The sequence below is a fragment of the Panthera onca genome, chromosome F2, assembly GCF_046562875.1.
Source record: "Panthera onca isolate mPanOnc1 chromosome F2, mPanOnc1 haplotype 2, whole genome shotgun sequence".
Taxonomy (NCBI): Eukaryota; Metazoa; Chordata; class Mammalia; order Carnivora; family Felidae; genus Panthera; species Panthera onca.
Genome location: NC_138356.1, coordinates 23,103,272 through 23,128,742, shown reverse-complemented (window position 1 = coordinate 23,128,742; position 25,471 = coordinate 23,103,272). Strand labels below are relative to the sequence as shown.

Below are 25,471 nucleotides of genomic sequence, written 5' to 3'. Positions count from 1 at the left end.
TTTAACACTGAAACAAAGTTAAATGTACCTAAATGAGACATGAAGCTATTCTTGGTAATAGTACAAATTTTGTTGTATGGATATTACTATTTTTAAGTTTTCTCCCTTATATGAAACTACTGTAAGGAAAATTTAAGTATATTACAAGTCATGGATTGCTTTGTACATTCTATAAATAAGCATATTAGTAACTAATATATTAAGGCCATAAATCAAGTCTTAGAGAAACTTTACTTTTATGTGTGTTACCAAGGTGAAGTCAGCCTACAGACGCAGAATAAGTTAACAGGAATACATTTTTTCTCTTACCAGGTTTTCATGGTTTTGTTTTTTTTTTTTGGCGGGGGGACAGGATTCAGGGATAAGATTATTGAAAGCACCAGGGTTCAACAAATTTACATTTTTTCAAAGGAAAAATATTCTTTAAGAATGCAATGACGGCATAGAATTTTACTCTTATAGCATCAATCTTCAGATTAAAGTGACACTGTAATCATACTGTAAAGCTTTAGATAAGAATTTTAAGACACATCAATGACCACCGGTTTCAAACAAAATGCCGTGATCAAACTATTTAACTGCCCTTTTACCAAGCTTTTACAAACACATTCAGTCTTCACTGTCTGAGCAAATTAGTTTTAGCTTCTTCATAGTCCTCCATCTGTCTTTTAACATGACGCCTGTTCGGTTGTTGAATTTATAATGTAATAGTATTTTAGACCAGTTTCCCTCTCCGTATTTCCTCACACCAGATCTCAGATTCTTGTCTTCTTCCCAGAGCCATGCCTTATGATAAAATATAGAACAGTTATTCACAGAAATAAAATTCTTTAAAAAATTAAAGAACATACTTACTATAAATCCAACTGTTTTTAATCAAAATAATATTAAAGTTTCTTTTTTTTTTCTTAATGTTTGTTTATTTTTGAGAGAGAGAGACAGTGTGAGTAGAAGAAGGGCAGAAAGACAGAGGGAGACACAGAATCCGAAGCAGGCTCCAGGCTCTGAACACAGAGTCTGACACGGGGCTTGAACTCACGAACCACAAGATCATGACTGGAGGGAGCCAAAGTCGGACGCTTAACCAACTGAGCCACCCAGGCACCCCAGTATTAAAGTTTCTAAAGGAGGAAGAATTTGCATGTACATTTCTTAGATTTCTGTAACAGCTTATAAGCTGTGGATCCATTTCACAGACAACAGAAGGTATACAAAATTTTACATAACATTTCAGAGGCTACTTAGACTCCCCTTTAAAATATCTATCATGGGGCGCCTGGGTGGCTCAGTCAGTTAAGCGTCCGACTTCAGCCCAGGTCATGATCTCACAGCTTGTTGAGTTCAAGCCCCGCATTGGGCTCTGTGCCGACAGCTCAGAGCCTGGAACTGCTTCAGATTCTGTGTTTCCCTGTCTCTCTGCCCCTCCCCTGCTCACGCTCTCTCTCACAAAAAAAAAATAAGTGTGAAAAAAAAAAATCTATCACTTTTACAATCCCTAAGAATTTCTGTAAGAAGTTGCTACGGTTTTGTTCAGTTTTTTAAGTTTATTTTTATTTATTTTGAGAAAGAGAGAGCAAGCGGGGGAGGGGCAGAGAGAGAGAGAGGGAGACAGAATCCGAAGGAGGCTCCGTGCTGTCAGCGCAGAGCCCAGTGTAGGGCTTAAAACGCACAAACCGTGAGATTATGACCTGAGCCAAAATCAAGAGTTGGATGCTCAACTGACTGAGCCACCCAGGCACTCCAGTTTTGTTTGGTTTTAAAAAGTATCCCGGTGCTTGGACGGCTCAGTCAGTTAAGCTTTGGACTTCAGCTCAGGTCATGATCTGGTGGATCATGAGTTTGAGCCCTGCGTCGGGCTCTGTGCTGACAGCTCAGAGCCTGAAGCCTGCTTGGGATTCTGTGTTTCTCTCTCTCTCTGCCCCTCCCACTCATGTGTGCACTACTTCTCTCAAAAATAAAAAAATAAACATTAAAAAAAATAAAGAAAAAAATAAAAAGTAGTCATTGGTTTATGCAAATTTCAGATATACACCACAGTTTTCTTGTTCTAAGCTGAGCTAATTACTTTTAATAGAATGCACAGATGGTACCTGATACAACACAAAAGCTCAGATCTCTTAAAAAATAAATTAATATTCTCTGCCTGAATCCCCTTTAGGTTTCTGGGTACAAATTTAAACAGTATTTTCCAGTGGATCACATACAGCAGAGGTTAGCAAGCTACTGCCAAACTCCAGTCTTAGGCTGTTTGCACTGACCAGAAGCTAACAACGGTTTTTACATTTCAAAATAAGGTTTTTAAAGAAGAAAAAAATATGTGACAGAAACACTATATGGCCCATAAAGCCTATTAAAATATTCACTACCTGGCCCTTTAAAGAGTTTGCCAACCTCTCACCTAGAAGTTAGTTATAATTTTGTCAAGTGAAGGTTAACCTCAGTTTTTAACATTATTTAATTTTTTCTTCTTGAAAAAGAGTAACTTTAATTTGATGTATTATTACTCTGTGATTGTTTATGCCTTCTTTTGTTTGATCTGAATGTTTGGAATCTTGCAAACTTAATTTCATCTATGATTTAAAGGCAAGGGTCTTGCAAAACATCATATGGAACATGTGATCATATAGCAAATAATAACATCATCTTTAAAAGTTTAAAGAGGCCCACTCCTACTTTCTATAAAAGGAGTTGATGCCACAATTGGCTTCACGGTGTCAGAACAAAAAGAAAACACAAGGGCAGTACAATTTCATTTGAGTCTACTCTTTCGTTTCCTCTTTTTCGTTTCTTCATTTTCTATATCTGACTTCTTAGATTCCATTCATAATATCACATAATAAACAAAGAGTTTAAGATGACATTTTGGGACATAAAAAATCTGTATTCCTTGTGCTTTTCTGTCTTTTGCTTTCTTTTTTTAAAGTTTATTTAATTATTTTGAGAGAGAGAGAGAGAGAGAGAGAGAGAGGGAGAGGGAGAGGGAACACGTGTGCGCATGAGCATGAGTGGGGGAAGGGCGGATGGAGAGGGAGTGAGAGAATCTGAAGCAGGCTCCACAGAGTGTGGAGCCCGATGTGGGGCTTGAACCCATGAAACGGTTGAGATAATGACCTAAACCAAAGTTGGATGCTCAAACGAGTCACTGAGGCGCCCCTGCTTTCCTTGAAATATTATACATAGAATCAATAAAAAAAATGATAACAACCCTGGTCAAGCCCATAACCTGCAAAATATAAAGAGCATATAACAAATTAAAACGCACCATTTTCTCTCCTATGGTTAAAAATGTTTTATGTAACTTATATTTGAAAATCGTATTGTCATTTTTAATGTCTTTCAGAAGAAAAAACCAATGCTCTATAATGCCTTAAAAAATATTTTTGGTACCAAAAAACCTCCAGTTACAGTAATTCCCATTACATACCATCTCTGGGGAAAAAAGTCTTTGTTGTCGAAAGACATTTACTTTTACTCTTTAATAGAATAAATTTACAAAAGGAAGTCTCTTTTTAACCTGTGACGATGGGGCACCTAGGTGGCTCAGTTGAGGTAGGCATCCAACTCTTCATTTCAGCTCAGGTCATGATCTCATGGTCAGGAGATCAAAGAGATCGAGGAGATCAAGCCCCAAGTGGGGCTCTGTGCTGGGTGTGGAGCTGGCTTAAGATTCTCTCTCTCTCCTTTCCTTCTGCCCCTCCCCTGCTTGTGCACATGTGCTCTCTCTCTCTCTCTCTCTCTCTCTCAAAAACCCATAAAACTGTGATGAGGCAGGCAGAAATACCTTTGTCTGTTTCACAGACAAATGCAGCAAGGAGAATCTGTCCAATCAGGTACAGACTGCTGCAATAAAATTTTTTAAAGAACGAAAATGTTAACACAAAATAAAATGAAATCTGTCACTCAACTGAAAAAAATTGTCCCACCAAGAAGCCAACAGTGGAAAGCTAAAAATAAAATGAGGTACTTGTGATAGCCAAAGAATTCTTTTTTGGCAATAGTAAACAGTGACAGACAATACCATCTATGTTCTATTATTTAAATTATGTAGTTGATAAACCGTATTTTTTTTAAAATACCAAAAAAAGAAAAAAACTTTTTTTTTTTTTTTTTTATATATATCTATAAATAACACGTACAATCTCATTTGGAATTGTTGCCAGAAGAACTACAGGGAAAGGTCAATTAAAAGTATGAGGCAGGGGTGCCTGGGTGGCTCAGGTGGTTAAGCGTCTGACTTTGGCCTAGGTCATGCATGATCTTGCCATTCCCGAGTTCAAGCCCAGCCTTGGGCTCTGTGCTGACACCTCAGAGCCTGGAGCCTATTTTGGATTCTGTGTCCGTCTGTCTGTCTGTCTGTCTGTCCCTCTCTCCCCTGCTCATACTCTGTCTCTCTCAAAAATAAATAAACATTAAAAAAAAAAAATTATGAGGCAGATGGGCACCTGGTGGCTCAGCTGGTTAAATGTCTGACTCTTGGTTTCAGCGCAGGTTGTGACCTCGTGGTTCATGGGATCAAGCCCCGAGTGGGGCTCTGTGCTGGCAGTGGGGAGCCTGTTCGGGATTCTCCCTTCCATTCTCTCTTCCCCTCCCCAGCTTGTGCTCACTTTCTCAAAATAAATTAATTAAAAAAAAATGTATGAGGCTGAGACTTCTAGTTCTGGGACATATAAAAAGCTTGGAAAGATCACTCCAGTTCTCAAAAGAAAAAAACTAAACTGAAAGTCAACGACTCTTTGTAGATCCACTAGAGAATTAATGCCAATAGGCAAACTGCTAACATAAAAACTAGAAAAACAAAAAGGGCGATATAGAGAATCACAGCTTATCAGGAAAAGAAGCTCACAGCTAGAGCCAGTACTGATAGAAACATGTAACTATGATGGGTGAAGTGATGGAGACTCACTGTGGACAAGTTTCAATTAAAAAACTCCAGGTGCCCACAACTCCAACTCATCTCCAGCCAACTCCAGCCCCCTCTAGAGGAAATAAAAGCTGAGAAGCACGTTGGATGGTTTTAGCCCAGGACACAACTCAGTCAACGAATTAGAAAAATCACAAAACTATAGAAGACTTCCCCTCCTCCTGCATCTCACCATGGTATCTGGGCTCCTGTAAAACAACTGCCTCAGCTGGAAAAGCTGCTTCAAATTCTTACTAGGGAGTCTCTAGGGAAAACCAAAGACAGGAAGGGAGACAAAAATAAGGAAATATAATGAATACCTGTTTTTTCCTAGATCGACGTTTTCTGGAAGTTACTGGCTGACTGTTCAAAATGTGTCTTCTCTTGCTTTCAGTGGTTTGTCTGTTTTTTTCCTTTCCTCTACCTAAATGTAGAAATATAGTCATCAAAAACTGTGTCACATTAAAATAAAAAAGGGGATTATATTTTTAAAGGTTACCATGAAATTCCTATCTAGTATTTAGCTATTTTAAATAAAAGAACTCTGGCTGTTTAATTTTTTCCCCTTTGAATCTGGAAGCAGCACGGTACAATGCAAAGATCAGTTTCCGAAAATCATAGGGAGTATTGAATGCTGATGCTGATTCTTTTATATGTCTTTAAACAAGTTATTTTATCTCCCAGAACCATTTCTCATCATCTGCTTAAAAAAAATAAAAAAATAAATAAAAAATAAAAATTGAGTAATATTTATCTTACAGGATTGTTGAAATTTACTTAGGATAATGCTTAAGGAATATCTGACCTAGTGTAAGAATTGTAACCCTTCCCCATTCCTTCTTTTTTACATATAGTCAGTTTAGTAAGACAAAAATAAATGTACATGTTACTGAAAAGAAATAGAACTTAACTATTGAAAGAAAACTGTTTATGTAAAAACACTGAAAATCTCTACAAATAAAGAGTTTAGCAGGATGGTTGGATATAAGATCATTAAACAAAGCTCAATAGTATTTCTGTTTATTAGCAACAGTTAAAATACTTAATTAAAACAAGCAAAAGATAATATATGCAATAGTAACAAAAAATACAATATTCTTATAAATAAATCTAAGAAAAGTAGTCAAGATCTGTATGTATATAGTAAATTATAAAGCTTTACTATGTATGTCTATATATATACACTACACATTATAAGAAAATATATGAGACAATCTAAATAGAGAAATATGCTGCATAGGAAGACTTCATATAATTAATATAGTCTATAACTAAAGTCTATAATTAATACTAATATATAATAACTGTGTCCATTTTTTCCAAAAGTATCTATTGTTTACAATGGAATTTCATCTTTTAAAATATTTTTTATTAAAACACCTTTTTCTAATGTTTATTTTTGAAGGAGAGAGAGAGAGAGCGAGTGGGAGAGGGGCAGAGAGAGAGAGAGAGGGAGACACAGAACCCGAAGCAGGCTCCAGGCTCTGAGCTGTCAGCACAGAGCCTGACATGGGGCTTGAACTCACGAACTGTGAGATCATGACCTGAGCCGGAGTCTGATGTTTAACTGACTGAGCCACCCAGGTGCCCCTAAAATATTTTTTTCTCGTTTACTTATTTATTTTGAGAGAGAGAGAGAGCATGCGAGCCTGTGTGAACAAGGGAGTGGCAGGGAGAGAGAATCCTCACTGTCAACACAGGGCCTGATGCATGGCCCCACCTCACAAACCATGAGATCATGCCCTGAGCTGAAATCAATAGTCAGATGCTTAACCACCTAGGTGCCCCTACAATGCAACTTCAAATAAAAATTTTAACAGGGTGTTTTGTATAACTTAACAAGATTATTCTAAAATTATGTGTTATGAGAAGTAGTCCACCAATGGTCCTGAGCATCCCTTCAGTTTTTGCTGAATGTACAAGGCTTCTTTGTTTCCTGATATGAAGCAGTTTTGTAGTCAAATAGGCACCTAAGTAGGTCAAAGGAACCACAGCCTGCGCACCACATAACTACTCTTTCCTGCAGGGGTGTTTGGGCTGGGAGGGGGGTGGGGGGGAACTAGCTTGTTTGCTATCATGTTTTGCTGCTTATTCAAAAAGTGCTAGGCCCTTGGCATCAAGTTCCTCAGTTACCATACAACCCATTGCCTGCACAGTGTCTATCTGGGGCCATTACACTGTCTATGGGACTTGGGATAAAGGAATCAGCACAACTATGTGGACGCCATGCTATTTGCTGTGCTATAACAAACTGTATTGCTCTGACTTGTTAGGTCTTATTGTCTACTTGTGGCACCTGCAGAATCCTCTATGAAGTCGGGTTTTTTCCTGACAACACAGAAGACCAAAACACCGAGAACAGTCAAAATATTTCTGTAAGATGAAGGGAACTGCTCTATCACATAAGGAGTTATTATAAAACTACAGTAATTGATACAATATGGTATTGTTGCAGGAACAGACCGTATATGCTAGTCAGGCTCCAACCAGGAAAATGGAAAACACACTAGTTATGAACAGAGATTTTCCTATTGCAAATTGTTTAAACAGGTGCTAGAGGACTATAAAAACAAAAAGGAAATTAATAAATTAGCAGAGATCAATAACTAAATTAATCATTACAGTTGGAGGTCTCAGTATTCTCTTTCAGAAACTGGTGGAACAAGTAGGCAAAAATAAGCATACCCAAATTGGAACAGCACTATGAACCAACTTGACCTAACTGACATTTTACAACACTCCATTCAACAACAGAATTCACATTCTTCTCAAGTGTACATCAACACTCACCAAGACAGACCATATTACGCACCATAAAACAATTTAAAAAAAGAAAGAAATCCTACAAAGTATTTTCTCAGTCCCAAACAGAATTAAATTGGGAAGCAATAAGAGAAAGATTATCTGGAATACCTTTCAATATTTTGAAATTAAACAAAGAACTTGTAAATAGGCTGTAAGTCAAAGAAAAAGTCTTAAGGGAAATGAAAAAATATTTTGAACTAAATGAAAAAACAACATTTCAAAATCTGTGGGATAAAACTAAAGCAGTAATTCAAGGGGAATTTATAGTATTAAGTGCAATTAAAAAAGATCTGTGAATCTAGAAATAAAAGGCAACTCATATACAAAGTGGGGAGAAAGTCAGGTTGGCATCAGACTTGTCCACAGCAGCCCTCACAAAGTAAAAAAATAATGAATTGATATCCATAAAGTTATAAAAAAAACTATTTCCAAAGAATATTACATTTAGCCAAATTTCCCTTTAAGCAAAAAACACTACAGATTCAAGATATAGCATAGATCCCTATGTCAATGGCATTGCACTAACACTGTATGGGGACAGATGGTAACTACCCCTAGGGTGAGCATAGCATAATGTATGGAGTTGTTATAATAACTCTTCTCTATACATGAAACTAATGTAACATTCTGTGTCAACTATATTTCAATTAAAAAAAAAAAAAAAAAAAAAAGAGGTCCTCCTAGAGGGGAGGCCAACAGAGCAAAGCAGAGCTGAGAGACACAGAGGAAGCAGGTCTGATGAAAATGCTTGAGGAGCAGGATCCAGCCACACCTGAAGGTGATGTATATCTGAACTTAGAAGTATCATGAGCAAGTAAATTCCCTTTCTCATCCCAAAAAGAAAAAAGAATAGACATTCTCAGTGATGTAAATCTTTAGAAATTATAACACCTATAAACCCATCTTTAAAAAACCATAGCCAAGGGGTGCCTGGGTGGTTCAGCCGGTTGAGCATCTGACTTCAGCTCATGATCATGTGAGGTCATGATCTCACAGTTTGTGGGTCCAAGCCCTGTATAGGCTCTGTGATGACAACTCAGAGCCTGGAGCCTGCTTCAGATTCTGTGTCTCCCTCTCTCTTTGTTCTTCCCCCACTCACGCTCTGTCTCTCTCTCTCCCTCAAAAATAAATAAAGATTAAAAAACCATAGCCAAACAAGAGTTAAGGAATGGGGACACCATGGTCAAAGGGTCAGTAGTCAGCAATAAATTTAAATACAGATTAAACTACTTTGGGAATTATGGCTAGAAAAGAATGCTACAAACCTTGAACATATGAAATGAAACTAAGAAAAACTGGGTAACTGGGTGAGATCTTTTTTTTTTTTTTTTTGCTAATCTCACCCTTTTTAAATAAAAATCAATCAACAGTCTAAGGTTTAAATCTATGATTACAGAGGCAACCTGACCTGACCTCTCGAAGCAGTTCATATTCTTTATCCTTCATTTTGGAGGAATCATATAGATTACTGATATACTTCTTATGAAACATGAAGTATTTACATAAAGTCAGTGAATTTTTCAGTTTCATTCTTTAGAAACTAAATGTAAATAAATTAAAAAAAATTTTTTTTAATGTTTATTTATTTTTCCAGAGAGAGATTGATAGAGTGTGAGCAGGGAAGGGGCAGAGAGAGAGGAAGACACAGAACCCGAAGCAGGCTCCAGGCTCTGAGCTGTCAGCACACAGCCTGACGCGGGGCTCAAACCCATGAACTGTGAGATCATGACCTGAACTGAAGTCGGATGTTCAACCAACTGAGCCACTCAGGTGCCCCTGAAACTAAATGTAAATATATTTTAAAGTAACATGTAACTTGATCACATTTTTCTAAATTTTTATTTGGCTATCTATTCTTCCATTGGAGTAGTCTAGTCCAGCAATTAAAGGTATGGGCTGTTCAGTCAGAATGTCTAATTTCACCCGTCTGGCTCAGTTGGTAAGAACATGAAACTCTTGATCTTGGCAACATGAGTTCAAGCCCCACATTGGGCATAGAGTTTACTTAAAAAAAAGAATGTCTAATTTCAAATTCTATTTCTGTTCACTGTTTCTGTGACCACGTGCAATTTACTTAATCTCTTTTTGTATCAGCTTCCCGACCTGTAAAATGGGGATGATAAAAAAAAAAAAAAGCACTTGTAAGACTGCTGAGAATTAAATGAGTTTACATACAGAAAGCTTTTAACTCAAATACTAATCATCACCTCACTGAATGCTGGTAAGTTTTTTCTGCACAGAAAGAATTTAGGGGATTTTTTTTTCTTTCAAGTTTTCTGAATCACTTGATTTTTTACAAGTACATGGCAGTTTTACAAATCTGAAAAAAAAATTTTTTTAAAAAGGTGTTTTAAAAATTTTTGAAAAAAACTGTTTAGCACAAACAAAACTAATATCCTCTAACTATGAAGAGAGGATACTGCATGCCTTTTAACCAAACTGGAAGGTTAAAAAAAAAAAAATGTGTATGTATGTATTACTAACGTAACAAAAAGTCAAGAAATGTACAAAAACTCACAAGATCTTCCAGGCTCAACATCCACAGTCACTGCCAAACCACTCTGCAATGAGGTTATTTATTTATAGTTCTCAGAGTTTAGCCACTGATCAACTATTTAGAATGTAAAGAAGTATATGTTTCCATTTCTTTGAGTTTTGTATTATGAAATTAAAAGCCCAGAATCCCAAATTATTTTAGTTTATAATTGATTCCTATTTTGCAGCAATAGATGCAGAACAATTTTGGAACAACATGAAGCAAATATTTCTTTGAGTTTAACTTTGCCATCTTTAAACTGAGGATGATAGTAGTACCCATGAATGTAAACATTTCAGAGCTGCAATTTACAAATATCGATGAATACCAGCCCTGTCATCAGCCATCAGCTATGAATAAATTTATCCATTTAGCACCTACTGCAGCCCCACTCTGTCCCTGGCATCAAGCTGGCACATCTACTAGTGTTGTATGGATCAGGAAACAATACTGTGCAGCAACAGTTTAAATATCCTTGCATTCATTCATACAGTACCCAGAACACAGTGTAGGTTCAATAAACATTTGCTGAATGAACACATACCAAGAAGAAACTTACAATCAAATTGTAATTTAAATAATTATGGACTGCTTTCAAGATTTTTTGATTCTTGTTGCTTGTTTTTTAAATCCAGAGATGCCTTTTTTGAGAATAAATTCTAAATGCAATGAAGAGGGTAGCTAGATTCTACAGTCAATCCTCATTATTCCTGGGTTCTGTAATTGTGAATTCACCTCCCTACTAATTACCTGTAACTCAAAAATCAATACGTAGAGTGCTTTTGTGGTCACTGCAGAACAACAAAAAATTTAACTCCCCTGAAGTGTACATTCCTAGCTGAGGTTAAGCAAGGTGAAGCTCTTTCATGTTTTAGCTCTGTTATAAATGTCTTTTTTACATTCTATTTAATGCTACATTTTGTGTTTTTGGGTAATTTTGCGGTTTAAAAATGGCTCCCAAAAGCATTGTGGAAGTGCTGTCTAGAGTTCCTAAGTGCAACAAGACTGTAATGTTCCCAAAAGAAAAAATATGTGTGTTAGGTAAGCTTCATCCAGGCATGAATTACGGTGCTACTGGCCTTGAGTTCAAGGTAAATGCATTAACATTATATATTAAGGTGTCTTTAAACAGAAACATATAAACACACTGAACAAGGTTATATATTTACCAGGTAACAAAACTGTGGTGACAAGAAGCTCAAAAGAATCTGGTCTTGTAATTCCCTTGTAATGGTTCAGTATTCACTAATCATGGTGACTTCATAGAACATAACTACCATGATCACAACTATACGTTTCAGGTAAGTAACTACCTCAAGTTCCTGAATAAAGTTAAGGTAGAAAAGCAGTGTACCAGCATAGCAAAATTAAACTAGGCAATCAGAACGGTTAACTTTCTAAATTAATCACTAACTTTTTAAATTAACTCTATGAGGTTATGACATTTAATCCTCTGTTTCAGTTTTCTGAAATGTGTCTGTGTGCTGTGGTGGGAAGGTCAAAGGCTGGATCACTTTCAAGGACACCTCAATTCTCCACTTCTAAAAACTGTAATAAGAGTACTCACTTTGAAGAGTTTCCACTCTTTCCTCTTTCTTATTAAAATCTTGCTGTCGGCTTCTGTGTTTCCATTTAGATAGAAAGAGATTCTTGTGAGACCTAAATTAAACATAAAAGCATAGAAAAGCTATAAAAAGGGTAGATGATTGGTCTCAACCTCTGTTCTAGGACCTTCTACTTTGGCCTTTTTCCTTAGGTGCTCTCCTTGCTGAGTGCCCCATCTTAACCTTGGCCTCTTAAGATTTTTGTTGTCTTTACTTTCCTCTCTTCCCGTCACTTATTTCTTCCATCTCATCTACTTAGAACTCTAGATTCTTTTGGCCTTCTAATTAGATGAAGACAAAAAAAAAACAAAAAAAAACCACCTCAGACTATCAGCTATGAACTTTCATTCTTTCCCATGCCTTTTAAGTTTATTTCCCAAAAGAGAAATTCCGAAATTCCTTTACACATAATGGCAGGTATCACTTATCTTTATAGCTTCCAAAGAGAGCTTTTCTGACAGGAAGGCTGGAAATACAGAATGTGGCAAAATTTTTTGACAACCCTGCAAAGTTGTTATTATTTCAGTTTTATAAAGGAGCTAGTTTAGATGAAAAAAGTAGCTCATCTAAGCCTAGGAAATGATTTTATCACCACCTAAAATCTCTATTTTTACCCCGCAACCTGCTAATCCTTTCTCTCCCTTCCAGAACTTTCTATCGTGCTCTCTGGAATGCTGTTTTCAATCTCTTCACCAGTTCCCCCACCTCTCCCCATTGTCTAAAAACTAGCTCCCTCTTAGGGAGGGCTCTGGTACCCCAAGGCCCTCCAGACTGGGCTGGCTCCTGAAGGGCTAGGAGGCAGCCTTTTGGTGCCCAGCCTCCTGGCTGCAACAAAGCTGGGGAGCAGGCCTGCTCAAGTAGAGCAGGCTTAATCTTCTTCCTTCTGTGACCCCAGGGTCCCAGAGATGGGTCTCTATACTTTTCATTTCCTAATGAATGCCTGCTTCCATAGAAACCTTAGCCCTTGCAGTTCATGCCACTGACGTGTACCACCTGCTACCATTCTTCAGGATCATTCACTATCCTTGTAAGCACTTCCCATCATTAACAGATCTTTCTCTACCCCCAAGTGATGCTTTTATCATGTTATTTCAGTGTTCGCATCCCAACTGCTCCATCTCTGAAATCATTCATGTAGACTTTCTGCTCTCTGAATATGTTAGATTGTCTGTTACGAAATTTCTAGTAGATTAAACACACTTTTTCAAGTAATTTCATAAAATCAGAATGTGGGATATTCATCAGAAATGTAATCAACCCCCTAGCAACAGATCCTTGTTTCTGGGCCAGAATAAGAGTTTGTTAAACATCTGCTTTAAGTTCAAGCACTCCCTATATGTGTCTACCAAAAATGGCCTTGTGGAAACAATGTGTGACAACCCAGGATCCCAGAGGCAGGTCTCTATCGTTTTGAATTTCAAGACATGTCAGGGTCTTGAATATCTGCTGAGGTAAGCAGGCACCTGCAATATTCTCTAAATCACACCATTTATATGACAGTTATAACATATTTAGGTCTGCAAGAAGTGCCTCAATCAAAGATTTTAAAGACAGAGAAGAAAAATGTCAATTTACTTCACCTCAATAAAGATACTGTACCCTCTGAGGATTCAGTTCCAGCAGACTTTTTGTCAGTAGTAACACTTTAAAAGAAAATTTGTAAGAATATAAACAAAAGAAACGTTTCACAAGGATAATACTATATAATCAAGTCATACTTCAATTTATACAAAATATCTTTGAAAGAAACCTTGGTAACATTAGAACATATAGATAGTCCATTACAACATGGATAATTTCTGCCCAGATATGAGACCAGATATTAAATCAAGCTTTCACAAACATACGTCAAGCAAAGTTAATGTACTCCAGCATTCATGTCACTTTCAAAAACTCTCCCATGGATCCTTATCTCCATGAATGCAAGTATAATTTCTCGCCCTCCCCACGAGTCTCCAACCGAACTTTTTAACAAATTCATCTGTTTTGCTGAAGTTAAACTTAAGCTTCCACAAAAAAAGCATGACCATTTACATACCTCTGTGTCTTCACTGGAACTGTTCTTTTCTCCTAAAATGACACTTCCTCCTCAACCAACTGTAAAAATCCTAACTATCCTTCAAGGCCCTGCTCAATGCTCACCCCTCCTTGAAGCTACCCATCTCAACTTCTTTAGCATTTAAGTCTATCTATAAATTTTAACAACAAACTAGGTACTGTTAGTGTTTCATGTCCGTACTTCTCAATGCCTTGAAATAGTTTATAAGCTTTATCAGAGCAAAGTTGGCATCTACCATTGATAACATGAAGGCTTCATCTTTTGTCTGATTTCACAATCACACTTTTGATTCTATCCTTGTTCACTTATGTTCTGCTAACTTTTGTCCTCATATTGATAAATCTGATGTTTTACTTGTCCTGATCCTATTTGCTTCTAGAATGGTTTTGATAATTACTTGGTTCTTGATCTTTATTTTGTCTCTAGTTTTAGTTTTGCTCCCCATGTTTAGTGCATTCCAAGTTCTAATGTATGCCTCGTAATGAACTACATACCAAGGATACAAGGCTAACTAAGAACCTTTAAAGGATCCTCAATCTGGTGAGAAATACAGAAAAGTAAATAGGTATGTTACTATCCAAGATAAGTCCTTTTACAGAGATATGACTCAATACTGTGGGAGCACAGAAGTGACAACTGATCCAGAGATCAGGTGATGTTTTGAGCTAGAACTTGAATGGCAAGTAAGGGCATGCCTTGGAGAGAACAGAAAGAAGGGAATTCAAAATTAAAGCAAGAGACCAGGCATGAAAAAGCTTGTCATATTTGAGGGTCAGGACTAAGTTCTGTGTTGCTAGAAAGTACCATGTATGTGGGCAGGGAGAGGTTAACGCTTAAGGGTAAGGTTGTATGTGAAGAAAACAGAAAGTGGGGGGGATGTAAGGCTTTGCAAGCCATGGCAATAAATTCTAACTAGAAAACAGAAAGCCAAAAGAGATTATTAAGCTGGAAAGTGATTTAAACAGATTTATTTTTATGGGATGTTAACTCTAGAAATCATGTCAAGGATGGATTTGTATGGTACAAAGCTAAGTAATAACCTAGGACACAAGTGATAAACAATATATTAAAGAAGCATGAATCATGGCAAGTTTTAATTTTATTTTAAATTAAATTTAAAATTTTTATTTATTTAATTTTATTTTAAAGCAGCACTAGCCTGAGCAAGAAGGCTAGGCCACCGGAATGTATTGGGTCTCAGTATTATCACTAAACTGTGATATACTAAACAAAATAAAATAAATGAGCCAATAAAAATGAAAGACCTAGGGGGCACCTGGGTGGCTCAGTCGGTTGAGCATCCGACTCCGGCTCAGGTCACGATCTCATGGTTTGTGGGTTTGAGCTCCACATCAGGCTCTGTGCTGACAGCTCAGAGCCTGGAGTTTGCTTCAGATTCTGTGTCTCCCTCTATCTGCCCCTCCCTTGCTTGTGCTCACTCTCTTGGGCTCTCTAAAATAAACATTAAAAAATTAAAAAAAAAAAAGATCTACTTCTTAAAATGGATCTTAGAAAATCATAAGACTTTAATAGAGTTTTTAGGGAGATGAACCAGTAAGGGAGCAGATCACATTAACAGGTAGGGACAAGCAGGAACTATAAGACAACTAAGCTTAGTCCTGAGGTCTATCCAACTTGAACCCCAATCCCCATCTCTAAATAAGTAGTTAAGATGAGGAACCTGCAGCATTCGAGTGATGGCCAGCCCCCCCTCCCCCCCGCCCCGCCCCCCAAAACGAGAGACACTACATCCGTTGCAAAATACATCCATCTGGAGACCACGTGACTATCTGGCCATGGGTTAAGGGTGGAAGAATAGAGGGAATGGACCATAAGTTCAACAGAAAAGAACTTTATCATGGTAGAGTGTATCTTCTTCAACAAGGTTAGCTCCTAAAGCCAAGACAAAAGGTAAAAATTACCCTTGAAAATCTCTAAAACATAATTTTGGAGACTGAACTTGTCTCTCAATACAGTAGTCCCCCTCATCTGTAGTTTCGCTTTGCACAGTTTCAGTTACCCCCAATCAATTGCATCTGGGAGCAGATGATCGTCCTCCTGAGGATCTTATCAGCCGAACACTACATCACAGTGTCTGCGTCATTCCCCTCACTTCACCTCATCACCTACGCATTTCATCAGCTCACATCGTCACTAGAAGGGGAAGTACAGTACATGAAGATGTTTTGAGACCACATTCACATAACTTCTGTTCCAGTAGATTATTGTGGTTCATGTCTCACTGTATTTAATTTATAAACTAAGCTTTATCATAGGTATGTATGTATAGACAAAAACATAGCATATTTAGGGTTTGGTACTTTCTGTAGTTTCAGGCCTCCACTGGGGTGTCTTAGAACACATTCCCATGGATAAGGGGGATTACTATGTGTAGGACTAACATAGCCTATTTCCCTCCCGCGTTGGAGCAAATCCCAATTTCTTCAGTTGAGCACCAGATGAAGTGGTTAGCTTAAGGTTAAAGATGTAGGAACGGTATCTTAAAATACTAGAATAATCCTCAGGATAGTGAGTCACATGATGAAGGCATGTGGGATCTGAGAACTAAGGGGTACAGATGATTCAAGTTTCCAACTTCAACACTGTTCCAGAGCACACGTTGCCTGAGAATGGTAAATGGTATTACTCATACCATTTAAACTGTACTGTTTCCGCTTAACACATATAACAATGTGCATAAAACATGAAGTAACTATACAGTACTTCAAATATCCAAATGTTAACAATCAGTAAAACATACCCTCTATAATAATAATTTTTGTTAAAAATGGCTCACTAGCAACACTTTCACATAAAGATTGTATCCATGAGACAAACAATATATTAATGAATTTACAAACCTTTTTCCTACATCCAAATTAGCTTCAGTTTCCATTTCAATACTGTTACCATCAGGTTTCTCTTGAGAAGTTGTTCTTGCTCTTTTACTTTCCACTACTTTTGCTGCTGCCTTAAAAAATGGGGTTGTGAAAGAGGAAGGAATTCATGAAGCCATTTTGAACAAAGAGCATTAAAATTAAGCCTTCTAATTCCTTGACAGTCATAACCAAAGCATCTGTTGACAGGTCAATAAAGGGACTGCGCTGTATTTTTCTCCAGGAAGTATGATATCAGTAGCAGCTGCATTAGTTACCTGCTTGGTTTTTAAGCCTTATGGAGAAGGTCTTTCCTTGTACATGTATTTCATATATAAAATGCTTGCTAGGCAATATTAAGATAAAGGGTTACTTAAAAAAATAAATAAATAAAAGTTCCAGATATTTTAAGACAAAACCCCCTTACTCATTGCTCCACTGAGGATAAAATGTTACAAAAGAAATTTTTTTTTTTTTTTTAAATTTTTTTTTTTTCAACGTTTTTTTATTTATTTTTGGGACAGAGAGAGACAGAGCATGAACGGGGGAGGGGCAGAGAGAGGGAGACACAGAATCGGAAACAGGCTCCAGGCTCCGAGCCATCAGCCCAGATGCCTGACGCGGGGCTCGAACTCACAGACCGCGAGATCGTGACCTGGCTGAAGTCGGACGCTTAACCGACTGCGCCACCCAGGCGCCCCCAAAAGAAATTTTTTAAAGGCCTTTCTTCAGTCCAATTTTACTTTTTACAAAAAAATGCAAAAATTTTCTTTAACCTATTTTTCCCAACTTTTTATTTTGAAAAATTTGCCCAACTCTTGTTTTAAAAAATTTAAAAAATACTGCGAAGATCACTGATAAACTCTTGAGATTCACTAATTGTAACGTTTTGGCATTCTTCTACAAAATCACTAAATAAAATTCCAATTAGTTTTTAAGGATTTCTATTCCAAGTATTCTCCTTTATTATAACAATTTATTCTTAGCTTATTGTTCGAGTCTCTTTGAAATACGCATACCTTCATAAGAAAGGCTGATGATTTTTCACTTATTACACAATTCACATAACTCTTAATTTTCTCCATCATGTGGTTGTAGCTGAAGTGTTGAAAAATGGAGTGGAATGTATCTCTCTGAGAGATTACCATAAGCAATTTCCTTTTTAAAGGCTAAAGAAAACAGGAAAAACATATTAATACATAAATCACAAATAAGATATTACAAATTTTGTCACATATTATTTAATTTAAAAAAGTCACATTATAAACTCAGGGATACAGGAGATTTTAAAAAATTCTGTTTCAAATGGCCCACCAATATATTTTTTCTTACTTAAAAAAAAAAAAAAAACTACATTGTATTTCACACATATAACAAAAAGATTAAAAAATAAATTATGAACCTGAATGTCCACTGCCAAGTTTATGGAAATAAAACATCATCTGTACAACTAAAGCTCTTGTTTATTACCAAAATGATTGCACTTCCAGCTTCTCCTCTGCTCAAGGTGACCATTATCCTGAATATAGAATTTATCATATTCATGCATTCCTTTAAACTTGCACTATGTATGTATGCACCCATAAATATATGGTACTGTTTAGCATAGTGTATTTTCTGAAACTTGCTATATTTTGCTCAGCTCTGTGACACTTATTCATGTTGATAATATTTTTATAGAATTAGCTACTTTTACTGCTGCACAATATTCCACTGATCAAAAATACCATTTATTCATCCATTCTTGCAGCCTTTTGAAAGCAGTTAGAGGCTATTTTCTATTACTGTAGCACTGGTAAACATTTCTCTACATGTCTTCTTGCGCACATTACAAGTTTTTCTTAGACATCAGTTCTTTAAAGGCTGGTTGCACAATTAAAGCTAGAGAGCTTTCAAAAAATTCTACTTCTCAGGCTCTATTCCAGACCAATTGTCTTAGTGGGGCCTGTTTTTTGTTTGTTTGTTTTTAAATAAAACTTCATGGCTTTTAAAATGTGCAGTAAAAATAAAAATTTACTCCAGGGTATTTATCTAGAAGTAGAATTGCTGGAATGCATACTTACAGATTTTACTAAAATGCTCTCCTAAGTTTAAGTACTAATTTACATACACCTCTGAGAGAAAGGTATGGCAGCCTTACCATTTCTCCACTCTTTGGGCCAGCTGTTGGTATTCTAAGATATTTTAATTGTTGCCAGTCTGAGGTATAGGAAATACTATTTCAATATATTACTTGGGATTGCCTTGATTACTCATGATAGTGAGATTAAGTGCTTCCTCTTATGCTTCCTGGTTGTAAGGAAGGTTTCCTCTTCTGTGAAGTAGAGTGGAGTTTTCAGTAGCCTCACAGGGCTAAGGCAAAAAAGGTGGGGGCAGGAAACTCAATAAACATATCAGGCTTTCAGCTGAGATCTCTGGAGGGTTACACCCTAGGAACAGGGCCACATTAGAGAAAAACTAAGTCTAAATAAAACTACAACCTGCTCTTGACCTAGCTCAGTCCCTCAAGTGGATTAAGGTGACCACTCTTCTACTCTATACCAGCATAGGAAAAGGTGCTCAACTTCACTATTCATGAGAGACAGAGAAACTAAAACCCAACGTGATAGTACTACATATTTGCCAGCATACTAAAAGGAAAACAACAGAGAAGGTCTGTGAAGCAACTGGAACTCTTGCACACTACCGAAGGAACTGATATAACCACTTTGGAAAACTATTTGGCAGTTATCTACTAAAACTGAGTATGTGCATACCTTATAACCCACCAAATCATTCTTAAGTATATACCCAACAGAAACACATACATTTATTCTACAAAAGACGTATAAAAGGAATGTAACAGCCAAAAACTGGAAATAACTCAAATGTTTCTCAACAGTAGAATGGGTAAGTTGCATATTCCAACAATGGAACAATGGAAATAAATGAAATATTGTTAGAAGCAACACCATGGATCAATCTTATATAAACTTGCTATATGACTGTAATATATAAAGTTTGGAAACATGTAAAACTAATCTTGGATGTTACAAGTCAGGGTAGTGGTTATCCTTGAGAAGGTAAGACAGTGACTGGAGGGGTGCTGGTGATGTTCTTTTCCTTGATATAGGGGCTCATCACACAAGCATGTTTCTTTTGTGAAAAGACATCTGTTTATACATTGATGGTATACGTATGCTACTAAAGGTATACTACTGTTCAATAAAAAGTTCACTAAAAAAATATGTAAAAAAACGGGGTGCCTGGGTGGCTCAGTCACTTAAGTGTCTAACTTCAGCTCAGGTCATGATCTCGCGGTTCATGAGTTCGAGCCCCGCATCGGGCTCTGTGCTGACAGCCTGGAGCCTGCGTCGGATTCTGTATCTCCCGCTCTCTCTGCCCCTCCCCGACTCACGCGCTCACTCTCTCTTTCTCTCCCTAAAATAAATAAACATTAAAAATTTTTTCAAAAAAAATATATAATTATCTTTTATTTCTTTAAATAAACTTAATTTATTCCAACACTGTAATACTGAAAAACAAGTTCTACTGACCTTAACATTACATTACACATACACACAAAAACTACTAATGATCACATAAGAGACTTCTAAAAAATAATTATGTTTCCTATACCTCTGCTACCCAATATGGTAGCCATCAGCCAAATGTAGCTACTGGGCCTTTGAAATGTGAGACCTGAATTTAGACATAAGTATAAAATACACATCAGATTTCAAAGACTCAGTACAAAAAGGAGAGTGTAAAATATCCCATCAATACTTTTTTATGTTGATTAAATGCTGAAAATGATGCTTTGGGATATACTGGGTAAAATGAAATATTAAAATTTGTTTCAGTCATTTCTTTTGACTTTTTTTAATATGGCTACTAAAACACGTATGTGACTTGCATTATTTTTCCCTTGGACAGCACTGTTCTATCCTGTTTAAAAGAGAAAGCATCCCCTTCTTCCTCCAGTGTTCTTTGAATCTACCTCACTCCATACAGACAGTTCTAAAATTGTGATTGTAGGGCGCCTGGGTGGCTCAGTTGGCTAAGCGTCTGATTCTTGGTTTTGGCTCAGGTGATGGGTCTCACAGTCCGTTGGAGCCCTGTGTTGGGCTTTGCACTGAGAATGGAGCCTGCTTGGGATTCTCTCTCTCCCTCACTCTCTGCCTCTCCCTGGCTCATGCACACACACTCTCAAAATAAATAAACTTTAAAAAAAAGAAAAGAAAAGAAAAGAAAATTATAGTTCTAGTTTGACCAACTACCTCATAAGAATTTGGGTCATCAAATATTCTTTCAAAGACTTCTTCTGCTTCTTTAAAATTGCCATTTTCCATACAAACAGCTATCGCCTAAAAGATAGGATGACAAATACATACCTTAGGCTGCTTTTCAAAAATGTATAATTGTGGTTTAATATTGAAATAAGTCCTGTTAAATCTAAATGACTTCACTAAAAAATGTGATAAATGATTTAAAATACCTTTTCAAAGATGAAGTAACTGTGGTTTGAAAAGGATGTAACAATTTTTCATTGGCCCCTTGTATCTCTATTAGTAAATGCCCAGCATTCTACCTCTTTCGAATTTAGGCCAATTAAAAGCAGACATTAAGGGGTGCCTGGGTGGCTCAGTTGGTTGAGCATCTGATTCTTGATTTTGGCTCAGGTCATGATCCCAGCGTTGTGGGCTCGAGCCCCACGCTGGGCTTTGCACTGAGCATGGAGCCTACTTAAGCTTCTCTCTCTTTCTCCCTCAGCCCCTCTCCCCCACTCACACGCTCTAAAATAAAATAACCAAAAAAAGCAGACATAAATAAATAAATTAGGAGCTACATTATGTACATTTAGGGCCCACCTAAATATTAATACGAGCAAAAGGGAAATGAGAGAGGAGGTGGATGGTGTTTCTGATGATTAGGATGTGTAAAATTAGTTAGGATCCTTAAAAATCTCTAATAGAAACCTAGGAAACCAGATGTTTCTGAATAATCATTTTATAAACTGGCCTTTCTGATATTTTATGGTAAGATATGGGACTACTATTACCATCTGGATAGTTTTGTAAACTTTGGCAAGCTATTTAACCTCATGTGCCTCAGTTTCCTTGTATGTAAAACAGTGTAAATAATAGTACCTATATCATAGGGCTATTGTAAGGATTAGACTTCTATGTGAAAAGTGCTTAGAATAGTACGTGACGAATAGCAAGCAATATATTATATTTGCTATGAATTTATGGTAACCCGCTCAACTTTACCTTAGTATATTAATGATGGCCTGCTTCCTCTAGAATCCCCTCCAAAAACTGGGATAACATGACAAAGCTCTTCATCCCAGGCTGAAATTCTTAAAAGTAGCAGTCATATTTTTGCCTGTTCTCTTCTGGTCTTAATTCCACTTGGCAATCACCACACTAACAATAATTCATTTTTGGGAAGGTGGGCTTTCATCTGGAGTTTTTTCTCCTACCCAACCATAAAATAATTTTCTAAAACTGAGGAAAAATTTATTTAACTAGAACAATCCTTAGTATTTGCTTTGCCTGGTAGCAAAACATATTTTCCCTGCTACTGTATCTTTGAATGACTTTTTTGGCTCTCACTCTTTAATGGGTTACTCCTAAAACTCCCTCTACACAGTTAAAATTTTACATTCCCTTATTCACAAAAACCTATGAATTTCTTACCAAATATTCTGTTTTTCATATTTGTAATTTTTAATAGAAATTGAGACAGTACAAACTACTGATTTTTGAAAGTTGCTTTGTGATCTTTAAACTGATGCAGTGTATTTTCTCAAGTGGGGGCAATATATATATACATACTTAGGTAGCAAACATTAAGTCCCAACTCTCAGAGCTTGTGTCAAAGAATATAAACCAGAGGTCAAATTTCTGAAGAGAGTAAGTATGTTAAATTTTACTTTGGGTTTACCGCCCAACTTCTATTAAGTAGCTCTTAATTGCTCTAGATGTTGTGTGCTTAGATTCTATAATAATAATAATAATAATAATAATAATAATAATAATAATGTAATACTCATACCTGAATTTTAATTAAATTCTGTATTTCTTCATGAAGTTTGTCATGTTCGTTTTCAATTGAGGCCCAAATCATCAGGGCGGATTCCAAGGGTGTAATTCGTTCATCACTTTCAAACTGTGCATCTTTTAAAACCAGAACAAAAATAAGTAATTAAGGAAGCTAAATAGAACCTTACTTTGGTCAATTTTTAATGAATTCAGTTCTTTAAATGTTTACGGAGTATATACTCTGTGCTAGGCAGTATTCCTGTACACAACAGTTTAGGCAAGTGATTTGATTCAAGTTAATTTCCTTTTCTTCCTTTGAAAAATCTGAAGGAGCATGCAATTTAAATGTCAGGAGTTTCAACGATTTCTACTTTATTTCCTGTTGTCTTCTAATTGTGTCTTCAACATTTTGATAATTTACTTAATGTTTACTTATTTTGAGAGAGAGAGAGAAAGACAGAGAATCAATCCCAAGCAGGCTCTGCATTGTCAGCACAGAGCCTGATGTGGGGCTCAATCCCACAAACTGTGAGATCATGACCTGGGCCGAAATCAAGAGTTTGACGCTTAACTGACTGAGCCACCCAGGCACCCCTCCAACATTTTAAACATAAAAATTTATTAATTTGTAGAGTAAGTCTTTTTATATTCCTGGCCCTGTGCCAGGTACTTAGGATACGACCAGGAAGAAGAAATGGTTCCTGCCCTTATGAAACCCGACTGCTAGCTATGAAGAAAGACAAACTGATGTGACTGGTACTTTATTAGAATTATGTATTATGCCAGCGCTTCTCAGCTCTAGCTATACCTCAGAATCATCAGAGGAGCTTTAAAAAACTACAGGGATGCCTCTACAGAGTCCGACTCTTGATTTTGGCTCAGGTCATGATCTCACGGTCAGGACGTGAGATCAAGCCCCAAGTCAGGCTCCGCATTGAGCGTGGAACCTGCTTGAGATTCTCTCTCTGCCCCACCCCTGTGTGGTGTCTCTCTCTCTCAAAGTAAATATACAAAATAAAATGCAAATAACCTAGACCCATCCTTTAGAGACTGATTTAATTAGTACAAGGTAGAGCCCATGCATCTGTATTTCCCAAAAACCCTCTAGGAGGGTCTAGTGTATATGAGGAATAGAATATCAACTCTACGAAAGGATACTAGAAGAGAATCCTTCATGGAAGAGAAACAATCCAAACTGGGACACTGAGGATAAATAGGAGATAACCAAGTGAAGAGGATAAGGATGGGAAGGAGAACATTTCAGGAAGGCAGCAGCAGAACAAAAGGCAGAGGAGTACAAAAGATATTCATACTCATAGTCAACACATATTAACGTCCTATTACATGTTAGGCACTATGCTAAGTGGTTAACATGCAGTAGCTCCTTTATCCACACAATTTCTTTAAAAGGGGATACAACGTTATCAACTTTGTCTTTTATAAAGTAGGACCTGAGACTTGGAGAGGTGACACAGCTAACAAGTAGTAGAAGCAGACTCCAGAACACTTAAACACCACTTACTTTGTCTCAAAAAAGGTGTGTTTCAGGAACAACAAGATGCTTGGTAAGGCTAGAGTACATGCTGGAAAGCATGAAAGATGAAAATGCAAAGGCAGATTGCCTAATCCTTCTAATTTCACTTTTTTTTTTCTTTTAAAAACTCACTTCAGGGGTGCCTAGGCAGTTCAGTCACACCAGTGTCCGACTCCTGATTTTGGCTCGGGTCATGATCTCATGATTCGTGAGAGTGAGCCCATCAGCTGACAGTGCAGAGCTTGCTTGGAATTCTCTCTCCCTCTCTCTCAGCCCCTCCAACCCTTGTGTGAGTGCTCTCTTTCTCTCAGAATAAACACTTACAAAAATAAAAACTCACTTAAATATTTATATTTCCTATTAGGTTTCTGGACGGACATTATCTAACCCATCTCATTAATCTGCCTTCCTTCTCATAAATGTGAGATGTAGGGGAAAAATGTATCACTGTTAAATCTTAATTTCAAAAACTTTAGAGTAGACTTTCACTTTCAGGCAGAATGTGGTAGGCCAACATTCCTATTACAGCTAGAAAAAAGTGGGATAAATTGCAAAAGCATGTTGCTAAAGGCACGGGATAGTGGTGGAAGCAGAGAGAACTAGATGAACTACATCTCCAGGGAGAGAATCCTTTTGAGGGGAGGTGATGAGGGGCAGCTTTTCTTCCCTGGCCTCATTTGTTTATAAGGCGAAGGTTCAGTAAGTGCATTCCAGGCAGGGAGATTTTACTGGGGTAATAGCAACAAGGAAAGCTTCTGGCGGTTTCCTTGGGGCTAGCTTGGTGGACTGGATAGAAGAACTGAAAACACATGGTTGGTTTTCCCCTCAGGACATTTGCTGAGTTCTGGGGCAGTTCGGAAAGCTGGGGTAGAAAGGTAGGGAAGTCTCCCAGAGCTGTACAGAACTTAAAAAATAAAGTCCCATGAAAGAATGAAACCTGTCATAAACAAAACGTTTGCCCTTCAACACATCTGCCACATTTCAAAGCTATGTGGGGCAGAGACTAAAGCTAATATGGTAGCCACTGTCATACATAATTGTTAAACAGGTAAAATATGGCTAGTTCCAAATGGAAATGTGCTTTAAGTATAAAATACACCCAAGGTTTCAAAGACTTACTGCAAAAAGAGG

At 37.1% G+C, this 25,471-nt stretch overlaps 1 protein-coding gene across 8 annotated transcripts in view; it reads right to left on the bottom strand.

Moving 5' to 3' along the window:
* TERF1 (telomeric repeat binding factor 1) overlaps positions 1-25,471 on the bottom strand; it is a 34,241-nt gene continuing 8,770 nt past the window's right edge. Inside the window, exons 3-10 of one of the 8 annotated variants that reach the window (XM_078441772.2) lie at positions 22,820-22,941; positions 21,040-21,126; positions 17,800-17,949; positions 16,766-16,875; positions 13,445-13,488; positions 11,805-11,900; positions 5,221-5,324; positions 1-786 (exon numbers count right to left, since the gene is read on the bottom strand). In XM_078441772.2, coding sequence (XP_078297898.1) covers positions 610-786; positions 5,221-5,324; positions 11,805-11,900; positions 13,445-13,488; positions 16,766-16,875; positions 17,800-17,949; positions 21,040-21,126; positions 22,820-22,941 — 890 coding nt within the window. In that variant the 3' untranslated portion in view covers positions 1-609. The other 7 variants (XM_078441765.2, XM_078441770.2, XM_078441768.2 and 4 more) reach the window with 7 other exon arrangements.